Raw genomic sequence first — 12,742 nt, 5'->3', positions numbered from 1 at the left:
GTGGAATGTCTTAACAGAAAAGACAGTTTTAAGCAGGTTTATCTGAGAAGCAGTGTGTTAGTCAGTGCTTTTTTTTTATTTATTTTTAATTTTTTAGGTAAAGGAGTAGATCTGGAGGGATCATGGATAAAGAGTGTTTGGTGAACTGGGATATTTGTATGCTGTCGTCCCCTCACATTCACACGTTCACTCAGGTTTGTTGAAGGTGGTGTGATGGGTCGTCTCTTATCCCAGAGATCCCTCATGTCGGTGTTACCTTCTGTTTCTCCCTTTTAGTTATGCTGCCATAGCGAGTCTTGCGAGTCTTCTCATCAACGCCTTGGGTGGTTCCATGGAATTCCGGAGTAAGAACGGAAGCTTTGATTTGGACTGTAGTTAATGTCAACAGTCTGCTACATTGACTCAGGACTACAGTTTGCTTCTGATCACCATCATTGTACCCCGTAACATTGTATATCTGCAATAAATGGACAATTGGTGCAACCCAGATGAGGATGGGTTCCCTCTTGAGTCTGGTTCTTCTCAAGGTTTCTTTCTTATGCCATCTCGGGAAGTTTTTCCTTGCCACAGTCGCCACCGGCTTGCTCATCAGGGACAAACTTACTTATAAAGAACATATTCATCATTGCATTATCTGTGTAAAGCTGCTTTGAGACAATGTTCATTGTTAAAAGCGCTATACAAATAAAAATGAATTAAATTGAATGTTTTCACACTGTAGTTGTCTGACTGGAGCTGTGAGCGATGCCTCACCACAAGATTTTTATTGAGGGATGGCACTGCAGTACAGTCTTTTAACAAGAGGTGGAAAGTAACGAAAGGTTTACTTGTGTTAAATTTTAAAGTAGATTTTAAAATCTGTAATTTTACTTTTACTTAAGTATTATTTGTTTGAATTATTGCCTTTACTAAATTTTTTTCACATCTGTTTAATCTGCTTTGATAAAATAAAATAAAAAATATTACAAATAAGGCAAGAAAAAGAAATTATGCCCCGGAAACAACTGCCCTAAAATCACAAGAAAGATAGAAACAGACAAGGCAGGGGGAGTGGTAGCACAGTGATTAAGACTCTTGGTTACTGATCAGCAGGTTGAGGGTTTAAGCCCCGGTATCGCCATCTGCCACCCTTGGGCCCTTGAGCAAAGCCCTTAACCCTCTGTGCTCCAGGGGCACAGTATCATAGCTGAGCCTGCACTCTGACCCCATCCTCTGAGCAACCTGGGATATGCGTAGAGAGAATTTCACTGTGCTGTAAAGTGTATGTGACAAATTAGGGCTCTTCTATTCCAGATGCTAGTGGTACAGATCCAGCTGAAAGCCAAACTCTGTAGAAATCTGCTGAACTTAAATAATCAAATAAAGTGAACCATAGGCCATTTCAAAGCAACCACTCTGGCTTCAGTGCAAGAAAAGCAAGAGCTTGCAGTTTAAGTTGTTTACTCAGAGACAGAACTAATACTTTTACAGGTGCATAGTTTAGTGAGAGACTTTGCTCAAATAAGCCCAAACGACATTGGTGCATAACTCTGCTAATGTTGGTTGGCACTAGCAAATTGCTGGCAACTAGTATGAATTTTTATGTTAACGTTACTAAGGTTCCATAAAAATGACCACCTGTGTGAATGTAAATAAGGATATTGCTCATACACAGTCAGAGCATTACGAACTGTTTACTGATTAAAAACAATTTTTCTGTGTTTATTTATTTATTATATCTGTGTAAAGAAAGGACGTTGTAAATAAACTTGTATTGCACTGAAGGTTTTAATTTCGCCTTTTTTATATTTATTTATTAATATTTTCAATAAAATTGGTCAAATAGAGATGGGCGCTGCAATAATTGCGCGTTAATAAAACCAGTGCCGTTAAAATGAATTTACATTTTATAATGTGTTACATTGCTGACTCCCTCTGTCTCATCCATCCATTACCCACATACTTCTTTTTGCCTTCTGTCTTGCACATTGTTCGCTTCATAATCTAGCCTACGTCTGTGGTATGTGAGCCAGGAAAGGATTGAAAAAGCTGCGCAATGACAGGAAATCGGTTGATAGACTGAAAACGGCTTGCAATAACAAGGAAAAAAATTTACATTTCACCAAATAGTTTAAAACTAAAGTAACAAGCCTGGTTTAAAAATGTAAGAAGTAGAAAGTACAGATATTCGTGTAATAATGTAATGAGTCAAAGTTAAATTTGTCTGAAAAATAAACAGTGAAGTAAAGTACTGATACCAGAAAAATCTACTTAAGTACAGTAACAAAGTATTTGTACTTCATTACTTTCCACCTTTGTACACAGTCGTATCAAAATAAAAAAGTATTTGAATGTGTGTTTTTGAATTGGTGTTGAATAAGGAGGTACTTATACCTGGTCAGTATGTTACCCGTAGCAGACGGGTAGTTTGCAGGAGCAGAGCGCAATGCAGGGACATAAGGAGACAAGGTGAGGGAGGCTAGATTGAGACAGTTTGGACATGTGCAGAGGAGGGACATGGGGTATATCGGTAGAAGAATGCTGAGGATGATGCCACCAGGAAGAACCCAAAAAAAAAAAGCCAAGGAGGAGGTTTATGGATGTGAATGAGGGAAGATGCAGGTAGTTGGTTTGAAAGAGGCAGATATAGAAGAGAAGGGGGTATGGAGATGGATGATTCACTGTGGCGACCTCTAATGGGAGAAGCCAAAAGAAGAAGATTGCAGCACCATTGGTCTGTATGAAAAATATCCCAAAGGTCTACTTTAGATACTATATATAAGTTACTGAAGTGCTCTCAATGTCCTTGTACACTAATTTTATACTGGCTAACTGGATCACCTATTTAGTTAAAATGAACACTGAACACACAGTGATTTGGTTTTTTTTGCTGTTCTTACACATATTGAAAAAGTGATTTTGTTTACAACAGGTGTGACAAGTGGCAAATGTGTTTGTGTGTGTGTGTGGGTGGGTGTTTGTGTGTGCATGATTTATCACATTACCTGCAGATTGACCTGCGCCCCCTCCCCACCCATAGCTCCCTGCCCACAGCCACAGTATCGTTCCTAAGTTTCCTAAGTGTCTAAGTTATGCATTTTAGAATAAAAATAACTATTTTTAGGCAAAAAAATGGCTTTAGCACTTCACACGTAAATCAATAAACAATTAATTGGATTGGACCTTACTGTATAACACATCATTGTGAATTAACAATGATGTCTTGACAGCGTACCAATGCAGGTAGCCGCCTGCCGAGCGAAGTGGACGGTATCTAGGCATACAGTGCACTTGGCTGCCCTCATGTTGAGACCCTGGGTGAAGCGGTGTGGAGTGCTGTGACTGCCATGAGTACTGTGATGTAGCCTCTCCTTTACACGTCGCACATATTCTAAATAGTAAACAGTTAAACACATCACAACTTGGTCATCTGTGTAACATCCATTACTATACACATCATAACACTGCTTTTGTAATGTGATTGCTGTAGAACAACAAACAATAGAATAATAAATTGCACAATTTAATAATAATTTAACTAATCTTATAGGTTTATACTGCTAAAGAATCTTTTTGTGCAGCATAAAAAATAATATTTGTATTAAAAAAAACTTTTTTTTTTCTTTTTCTGTACAACAAGCTTATCTTCAGAACAAAGTATTCAAAAGAATTCTTAGCCTAATGCATAAGAACTTACTTTCAGAAGTGGCTCTCCTTATTTCTGCAGAAAAAAGAATGGGAGATAAGAATAGTTTTAATTGATATATATATATATAAAAAAAATTCATATACATTTTTTTCCATTACTGGTCTCCTATTTACAGTGTAGGCAAAATGACCAGATTAGTGAAATGGAATTTTTTTTTTCTTATTTTACACATAGGAATTACCCAACAGTGCTTAATTCCCCAATATAAAGAATCTTATAAAAAAAATTATTTTTGTGCTAACCATCAGTGTTGGATGTCTCCTTCCTGCGGCTAGAACTGAGTTGTGGCAGGTTGGGCTGGTGTTCAGGGGATTTGTTAGACTTAGTTGACATCATGAGCTGCTGCCTTGCCAGACCAGGAGTGGCAGGAGTACCACCATGTTCCAGTGCTTTATTAAACTGCACGGCTAAAGAAGAGCATGAGGAACAAATGAGAATTATAGAAGCTAACCACTGCAATGCACATTTACTGATAGCAAGTAGCTTCTTTGTTTGAAACTAAGTGACAGTTGAATGCTGTATGATTTAAGCTAAAATATTGACTTCATCAAATGTCACTTTTTAAGATTTTAAACATAAAGTAGGAAGTATCTTCAAAGATTTATGTATACTACATCACACCCTCTCTAAGTTCCATGCGTGTCTTTTGAAGTGCTTCCTCCAGCTCAGAGCAGCGGGCACGCTCTTTATCCAGTGCTGCTTTCATATCACTGTACTGCAAGGGCACAGGGGTCACAACAGGCACGGAGGGTGTCTGGGTCTGACCCTGGGCTGCCAGTGCTGCCAACAGGTCCTCCCGGCGCCTGCCACCGAAGATGCCCTGTACACAAAGCAGAGCCAGAGTGAACCGCCCAGGGCCAGTGATGTATTGAGATATGCTAAAAATCATCCTTACTCAGCTAGAATGTCTAGGTATTTAAATATTCAGGCAACTTCGGTTTCTCTGTCTGGTTTATATATACAGGTGCATCTCAATAAATTAGAATATCATTAAAAAGTTTATTTATTTTAGTAATTCAATACAAAAAGTGAAACTCATTATATAGATTCATCACACGCAGACTGATATATTTTAAATGTTTATTTCTTTAGATTTTTATGATTTTGGCTCACAATTAACAAAAACAGTCGCCACCGGCTTGCTCATCAGGGACAAACTTACTTATAAAGAACATATTCATTTTTTTATCACCACATTTTTTATCTGTGTAAAGCTGCTTAGAGACAATGTTCATTGTTAAAAGTGCTATACAAATAAAAATGAATTAAATTGAAAAAAAAAAAAACTCATTTGACTCTCTCAAAAAATTATAATACTTCATTAAAACAATCAAAAAAACATTTTTAGTGAATTGTTGGAATTCTGAAAAGTATGTTCATTTACTGTATTTGTACTCAATACTTGGTAATTACTGCCTCAATTCGGCATGGCATGGAGGTGATCAGTCTGTGGCACTGCTGAGGTGGTCTCTTGTTTCTCTTTTTCCTCTTGACAGATTGACAATAGATTCTCTATTGGATTCAGGTCTGGTGAGTTTGCTGGCCAATACCATGGTCATTTAGTCAACATTTGGTGCATTTTGCAGTGTAAGTTGGTGCCAAATCCTGCTGGAAAATGAAATCAGCATCTCCATAAAGATGGTCAGCAGAGGGAAGTCCACTCTTTGTGAATCTGCCACAGATTCTTGAATGGGCTTCGTTCCACCACATTTTTTCCTTTTATTAAATTTTTCATAAATGTGCTCTCTGAACAGCCAGCTTCTTTAGCGATGACCTTTTGTGTCTTACCCTCCATGTGCAGGGAAAATGATCTTCTCTGTGAAGTCAGCAGTCTTCCCCCATGATTGTGTAGCCTGAACCAGACTGAGACACCAGGCTCAGAAAACCTTTGCAGATGTTTGGATTTAATTAGCTGATTAGAGTGTGACACCACGAGTCTTCAATATTAAACTTTTTTACAATTTAAAAATTTTCTGAGATAACGAATTTTGGGTTTTCATTAGCTGTAAGCCATAATCATATAAATAAAAAGAAACAAACACTTGAAATATATCAGTCTGTATGTGATGAATCTATATAATATATGAGTTTCACCTTTTGTATCGAATTACTAAAATAAATCAACTTTTTAACGATATTATAATTTATTGAGATGCACCTGTATTTGTCCAGCTCTGATGCTTAAGCAAAAACTCTAGTCAGGCATCTGTCCCTGCTCACCTGATTGCTAATGGAACTCACCTGTTTGTAATAACACTACTCTGTTTAAATAACTCTGAGTCTCACTGGGTTACTTTGCAATGTATAGCTTTAGTATTACCGCTTTGAAGAATCCATGCCAAGTTGTTTGTCTTTTTTACATAATATAACACAAAAAAGAGTGTAATTATACTGGATATCAGCACAACTGTGATTCAGCTACTGTATAAGCATGGGGACACAGACTGAGCACACACATCCTTATTGATATTCAGTTTAACTGCAATTTTGCTCAAGTTATATAATAGATCTATTTAAAAGAAATAATATATAATATGCAACTTACACTTTAGACACAATATAACAGAATAATTTGTTTATATTTGCTCTGACAAGAGAAATAGATCGAATTAGCCACACTTACTGATAGTTTGTCAGCTAGCTAACAAGCCATTAAAGGTTCATCCAGTGAAATTGATTTTTTTTTATCAAATGCACAAGTCAGATGTTCAAGAAAAACAATAATAATTCAGTATGTCTGCTGATGGTGTTACTAACCCTACTATAATGGTTTTAGTGGGCCTGTTGTTAAAAATTGGAATTTAATGTGGCAAACACAGACAACACAGACATTGTTGATCAACTGATCATTTGCCTCGTGTTTCTAAATATTGCCTAGTTATTTGGTTTGTCTGCTTCTTTCATTTGAATAAAAAACAGAAAACTTGCGATTCTGCCTGCTTCATGACACAATACACCATAGTCATGCAAAATTGGACCACACTTAAGTGGTTATAGGGACTATTAATAATGGCTTCAAAGAGAAGCATTATTTCCAGCAAGCAGTTAGTTTATGGGGTAATGAGACGAATGCCCAGCAGACTCTGACCTTTTTCTTCTTAGAGGGATGGTCTACCTTGGCCTGCAGGAAGTCTATAAGCTTGGTCTGCTGGGTGATGGTGCCCTCCATCTTCACTTTCTCATGAGAATATGCTGCCTGAAAGAGTTTATGCAAACGTGTTTACTTTTTTCTTTTAGGGTCTTGATTGAATTTTGTTTTTAATACTGACTATTTCTTTATGAACACACTTTCAGCCATGAATTCATAATTATTTCAGGGGGAATACCTGTATGTTTTCCAGCTGATACTCCAGGTCTGTTCTTTCAGTCTTCAGCAGGTCAGTCTGGTCCAGTGCATCCTGCAGACCCTGAGTCAGTCTGAAAATATGACTCTTTTGCATGTCCAACTGCTGCTGTAGCTTTGCTTGCTGCACAAGCATGTACACACAAACAAAACAAAAATAAGTATATCAGCATTTTTTGGGTTGTAGTTCAACAGGATTTACCCATGTTTGCAAAAATGCGAAGATTAATATGAGCTATATGGACAAAAGTTTGTGGACACCTAACCAAAACTTAGTATGTGATTTTTGAATATTCCATTCCACATCCACTTCCCATTTGCTGTTATAATAACCACCACACTTCTGGGAAGGTATTCCACTAGATTTTAAAGTGTGCTTGTTGAGATTTGTGCTCATTCAGCCACAAGAGCATTAGAAAATCAGGTACTGATATAGAGTAAGAGAGCCTGAGATACAGTCAGCGTTCCAATTTATCCCAAAGATGTTCAGTAGGTTTGTGATATCTTGGGTTTCCAAGTTCAAGTGAAGTGAACATTTCATACCAACACATCCAAAGGCATCATATATGTTATCTATGTGTTCAGTATACAAATTAACAAGGCCATGCTTATGTTTATGTGAACTCTTTCTTTCTTTCTTTCTTTCTTTCTTTCTTTCTTTCTTTCTTTCTTTCTTTCTTTCTTTCTTTCTATTTTTCTTTCTCTCTCTCTCTCTCTCTCTCTCTCTCTCTCTCTCTCTCTCTCTCTCTCTTTCTTCCATTCTCTGGACAGTTAGCTGTGTGGGGGTATTTGTGTGTATGTTTGTTGCTATGAACTGATTAAAAGAGAAAGCAGGCTGCCGTGGGTAAGCTGTAAAGTAAAGCTTGTTCTGTAATTTCCTTCCTTCCTTCCTTCCTTCCTTCCTTCCTTCCTGTCTTTTCTTTCTTTTTTTTTTTTTTCGTTTTTTTGCAATATTAAGAGCACCAGTGCAAATAAAAATAACTCTTGTGAACTCTTATCCTGGGTCTACTTAGCTTGAACCATTTACTGCCAAGTTTGTTACAAAGTATTTTGCAAATTCAAATTATAGTTTCATTTTCACTGTAAATTGTTTTTGTAATTATAGATTTTATTGCAATATTTTAGATAATTACAATATAAATTACAGTAGGGAGAAGATCGATTTAGAAGTGTTTCGAGTGAAGAGTACAATGATAATCATTAATATTGTTGAAACATGCCTGCTTCCCAATTGCACATGCAGTATTATGCAACCCTAAACCTCAGCTATATCATATCTTTTTTAAATGTATTTGGTGTTAATTGGATGGTCCTGGTGGTCTAGTGGTTAGGATGCCGTGCTCTCACCGCTGTGGCCCGGGTTCGATCCCCGGTCAGGGAACCAACCCCAGCCACTCTTAGTGCCGGTCCCAAGCCCGGATAAATGTGGAGGGTTGCGTTAGGAAGGGCATTCAGCGTAAAAAAACATGTGCCAAATCAAACATGCGGATGATCCGCTGTGGGGACCCCTAATGGGAGAAGCCGAAAGAAAGTTTATTTGGTGTTAATAAGGTAGCTCTGTAACAACTGTTATAATCCTACTATGTCGAAATGACATATCCACCCAAAGAAATCCTTTACAATTGTGTGCTTCCAACTTTGTGTTAAAAAGAAGAACCAATATGGCTTAAAAAGTCAGGTGTCCCAGTACTTTTGTTCATATAGTGTAATTCTACAAGTTGAATTAATCTGCAATTTTTATCATACTTATTAATTTCTCATTAATATAACAATAAATAATCATTGTTTCCAGGGTTCTCTTGTTTATATGCATTAATAGCTAAAACAATTTTTTTGTAATTAGCTGTATAATACAGTACAGCAAATTGTACTTGTGATTGTACAATTGCAATTGTAATTGATTACAAGTGATTATTACAGTACAATATATTTACAGTAATAAATATTATTTATATTAGTAAGAAAAGATTCAGTACTTTCACAGAGTTTCTGTATTTTATTTCTGTATCACTGTGAAATTGCAGTTCAGTCTGGTGAACATTCAACATTTTATTGTATAGTTGTGTATTTGCCTATCAAATTAGAGAGCTTTTCTCAGACATATTGAAAACCATGGTTCATATATGATTAAGGGATATAAATGCTACTTAGGGAGGTGGGATGGTGTGTAAACAAAGGAGGTTTAATGTTTTGGGTTGCATATTCACCAACACCACTAAATTTATGAATGCTATCATTGCAGAACTGACTGTAAGTTCAGACACAAACATCCTCTCTCACAGGAACATTAACTTCCCAGCAAAACAGTTAAGTACCTCATCCACCATCCTCTGTTTAAGATCTCGCTCAGTCTCCAGTTTCTGCTGCAGGCTACGTGCATTCATCTCCAGCATGGAGTGTTTCTTCTCCAGGTCACTCAACTGAAGGATAGTAACAATATGTAACATTCATTCTTTCTCTTCCAGACAAAATACTAGATAAATCATCTCACCACCTGACACATGTTGATGTTCAAATGATTAAATTCATCTACTAATTAATAAATTGTAGCATATGATAAAAGTTATCTGGCTGCATCAGTCTGGATGTGTCTTCATGCCAGATATGAGAAACAAATCAAAAACATACGGTATCAGAGAGGCCTTCTGCTTTCAATTTCTGGTCCTTTAAGGCCTGCTGCAGTACCAGGATCTCAGCCTTGTGCTCCTTTACTGCCAGCTCAATAGCCTGACGAGACTCGGAGCTGCGCTGATCAGCACGCAACCTAAATAAAGATCGATCAAGAAAGTCAGAGAACTGTGCACTAAAATATGTGCTTATGTGGACTTGTGGATTATTACCTATTCTGTTTTTCATTGTCCAGCTGTCTCTGTATTTCTCGGGCCCTGCGTTCTGCCTGGTCTTTCTCCTCCTCCAGTGCTGTCCTCCAGCTCTCCCACTGCCTCTCTTTCTCCAACAGCTCGTCGTTCAGAGTCTCCAGCTCTAACACCTGCTCTTCCAGCATGGTACATGTCGTCTTCAGAGTCTCTATGTTCTATATGCACACATGCACACACACACACACACACACACACACACACACACACACAGACACACACACACAGTACACCCACATGGAGATTACTAATTCATTCTGACTTATTGATTATTCATTAAGAGGTAATATGTGGTGTTGCAGTCTGTCACATTAAATTCAGTATGTAACAGTTGGGTGTCTGCACTGGAAGGGAGGCATTGGGGTACAAGCAGGATAAGTAATTAACAGTGTCACACTTATGTTTATGTGAACTGTCTCTCTTTCTCTCTGAACACTGAGCTTTGTGTGTGTGTGTGTGTGTGTGTGTGTGTGTGTGTGTGTGTGTGTGTGTGTGTGCGTGCATGTGTATAGCATGTTGCTATGAGCCAAGTAGAAGAGAAAGCAGACTGCCGTGGGTGAGCTGTAAAGTTGCAACATGGTTTGTTTAGAAATTTTACCATCTTTTTTTTTTTTGCTATGCCAAGGGCAAATAAAAATAACTTATGTGAACTCTTTCTCTGGGTCTGCTGTTTTTACTGAACCATACACTGCCAAGTTAGTATTATTAGAGTAAAATGCAAATTCCCATTTGTGTTTTAATTTCTATTGTAATATGGGGCAGTGATTCAAACGTGTTTAGCACTGGCAAGACTACAGTACATTCTGTGTTTCAGTAATGCATTTCTAAACTTCATCTATAATTATAATAAATAAAAATACAAAGTTGCTTATAATCTAGTGCAGCCTTGTGTTATTAACAATAGAATGGCTAAAATTATTATTTTCCTTACGTGCCTGCTTCCCATTTGTACATACAGTGTTATGCAACACTAAACCCCAGCTATATCAAATCTCTTTAACATAAGCTTGGTGTTAATTGGACAGGTCTGTAACAGCTTTTAATTGTACTGTTTCAAATCCTACTACATTAAAATGACACAGAATAAGAAGAAAAGTTGCTGAGAAAGAGAAAAAGAATGTGAAAAGATGCTCCAAATATATCCATGTGTAGATGCCCCTACAATGTCCAACAAAGCTGAGCAGAGGGGACCTGAGAGTGTTGATGACACATCTCTCCTTCCCACAAGTGCCTATGATTACCATTCGCTTGTGTTATACAACATCTAGCACTGAGACAGCGCACACCCACATGAACCACCTCCCACACATATGCGATTCTCTCTCTCTCTCTCTCTCTCTCTCTCTCTCTCTCTCTATCTCTTACACACCCACACACACACACACACACACACACACACACAAGCAAAGTACACCCAGACTCTGCTCTTCAATACACATTTTTTTTTTGTGATGCTATGAAACAAAGGAAGCATATTGCATTATTTTCAATCATCTTTTCTATCATTAGCTTTAGTGAATTTATTTGGGTGTGTGGATGCATTTTCACAAATCACCATCTAATTATTTTTATCAAACAGTGAAAGTGACTTACAAAATGCTATTATAAAAGGAAGAAACAATGGATTCTGTATGTAATTGTGCATGTACATACAGTACGTATGTGTGTGTTTACTTGTTTCTGGTTGTTGAGGTGCATCTCTCTGTCAGCCACCTCTCTGCGCAGCCGATCTACCTCTTGGCTAAGCTGCAATCTCTCTTCATTCTCATCTGTGGCTTCATCTAGCTGCTTGGAAAGGTAAAAGTTCTGCCTATTTAACTCTGCATTTTCCTGTGTTAGTTGAGTCAACTGATCCTCCAGGTCCGTTATCACCTAAACAGAACCAAGATAATATGATATATTCACAGCAGGGCAAGTGTACAATATGCTTTCATTATAATTACAAAGATTATTTCTGCCTGGACCACTGTTATTCTTTGTATATCTTATTTATCCAAAGTCAATCAAATACATTGAATAGATTGGGTGCAAAGGGTACAGGAGAAACAAACTTCAGAATGGAGCAACATGGTAGCACTGTCACATAATGTGGCAATGGCTGGTCTTGAGCCATGGTGAAAGCACACAAACAGCTTGTGTGTGGGTGGACAGAAAAAGTAAGGCAACAAGATAAGAAGAAAAATGGCTATAAATTAAATAACAATGAGGAAAAACCCAAAGGTATTGCAGAATAAAGCTTTCACTTGAGATTCGGTCTATGGAATGTAATTGCCCCAAATTAAAGTGATCAATTTAGCTTTTATTGGTGACAGTTACAAATAGAAAAGTCAGTAAAATATCTTATACCTGGACAATGTTTACACCAAGATTGTAGTTTGTGACACAGAATCTGGTTATTTTATAATTTTAATCAGTTTAAATCTAAAACCCTGCTGTAAAAAATCATTCAGCTGTATACCTTTGAAATCATTCTGTTAACACAATTCTTTGAACAAAAAAGTTTTCAGTAAAATGTAGATATGTGCCATTGAATATATTTTTCTTGCAATATTGGTGCAAACAACAAATAAAAACCATAAATCAGTTTAAGGTCAAGTAACCACTGTTATATTTTTTAAGCCACAAAACATTCAGATAAACAATTTAACATTAAGTATGATCAAATGACCATAATTTGATTATTCAATGTGCACATCAAAAGATCTATCTAATTGTGACCCCATCTCATTTTCTTTGAGGAAGGGGAAAAAAGCAAGCAAGTGACATATTTATTAATTATAAAACCTCAAAACAGCATAATGAAAGCAGAAAAAAATGCTCATGCACTGCAATTCT

At 37.1% G+C, this 12,742-nt stretch overlaps 1 protein-coding gene across 6 annotated transcripts in view; it reads right to left on the bottom strand.

Moving 5' to 3' along the window:
* Positions 1 to 12,742, bottom strand: part of LOC124400374 (citron Rho-interacting kinase) — a 64,918-nt gene that overhangs the window by 12,946 nt on the left and 39,230 nt on the right. For 4 of the 6 annotated variants that reach the window (XM_046872158.1, XM_046872160.1, XM_046872159.1 and 1 more), the window contains 10 exons: positions 11,582 to 11,779; positions 9,872 to 10,065; positions 9,660 to 9,795; positions 9,347 to 9,451; positions 7,015 to 7,155; positions 6,777 to 6,884; positions 4,310 to 4,508; positions 3,931 to 4,095; positions 3,677 to 3,700; positions 3,215 to 3,370 (listed from right to left, as the gene is read on the bottom strand). In XM_046872158.1, the coding sequence (XP_046728114.1) occupies positions 3,215 to 3,370; positions 3,677 to 3,700; positions 3,931 to 4,095; positions 4,310 to 4,508; positions 6,777 to 6,884; positions 7,015 to 7,155; positions 9,347 to 9,451; positions 9,660 to 9,795; positions 9,872 to 10,065; positions 11,582 to 11,779 (1,426 nt within the window). The remainder of the gene's footprint in view (positions 1 to 3,214; positions 3,371 to 3,676; positions 3,701 to 3,930; positions 4,096 to 4,309; positions 4,509 to 6,776; positions 6,885 to 7,014; positions 7,156 to 9,346; positions 9,452 to 9,659; positions 9,796 to 9,871; positions 10,066 to 11,581; positions 11,780 to 12,742) is intronic. The other 2 variants (XM_046872161.1, XM_046872162.1) reach the window with 2 other exon arrangements.

This window comes from Silurus meridionalis, chromosome 17, assembly GCF_014805685.1.
Source record: "Silurus meridionalis isolate SWU-2019-XX chromosome 17, ASM1480568v1, whole genome shotgun sequence".
Classification (NCBI taxonomy): domain Eukaryota; kingdom Metazoa; phylum Chordata; class Actinopteri; order Siluriformes; family Siluridae; genus Silurus; species Silurus meridionalis.
This window is presented reverse-complemented; position numbering and strand designations above follow the sequence as displayed.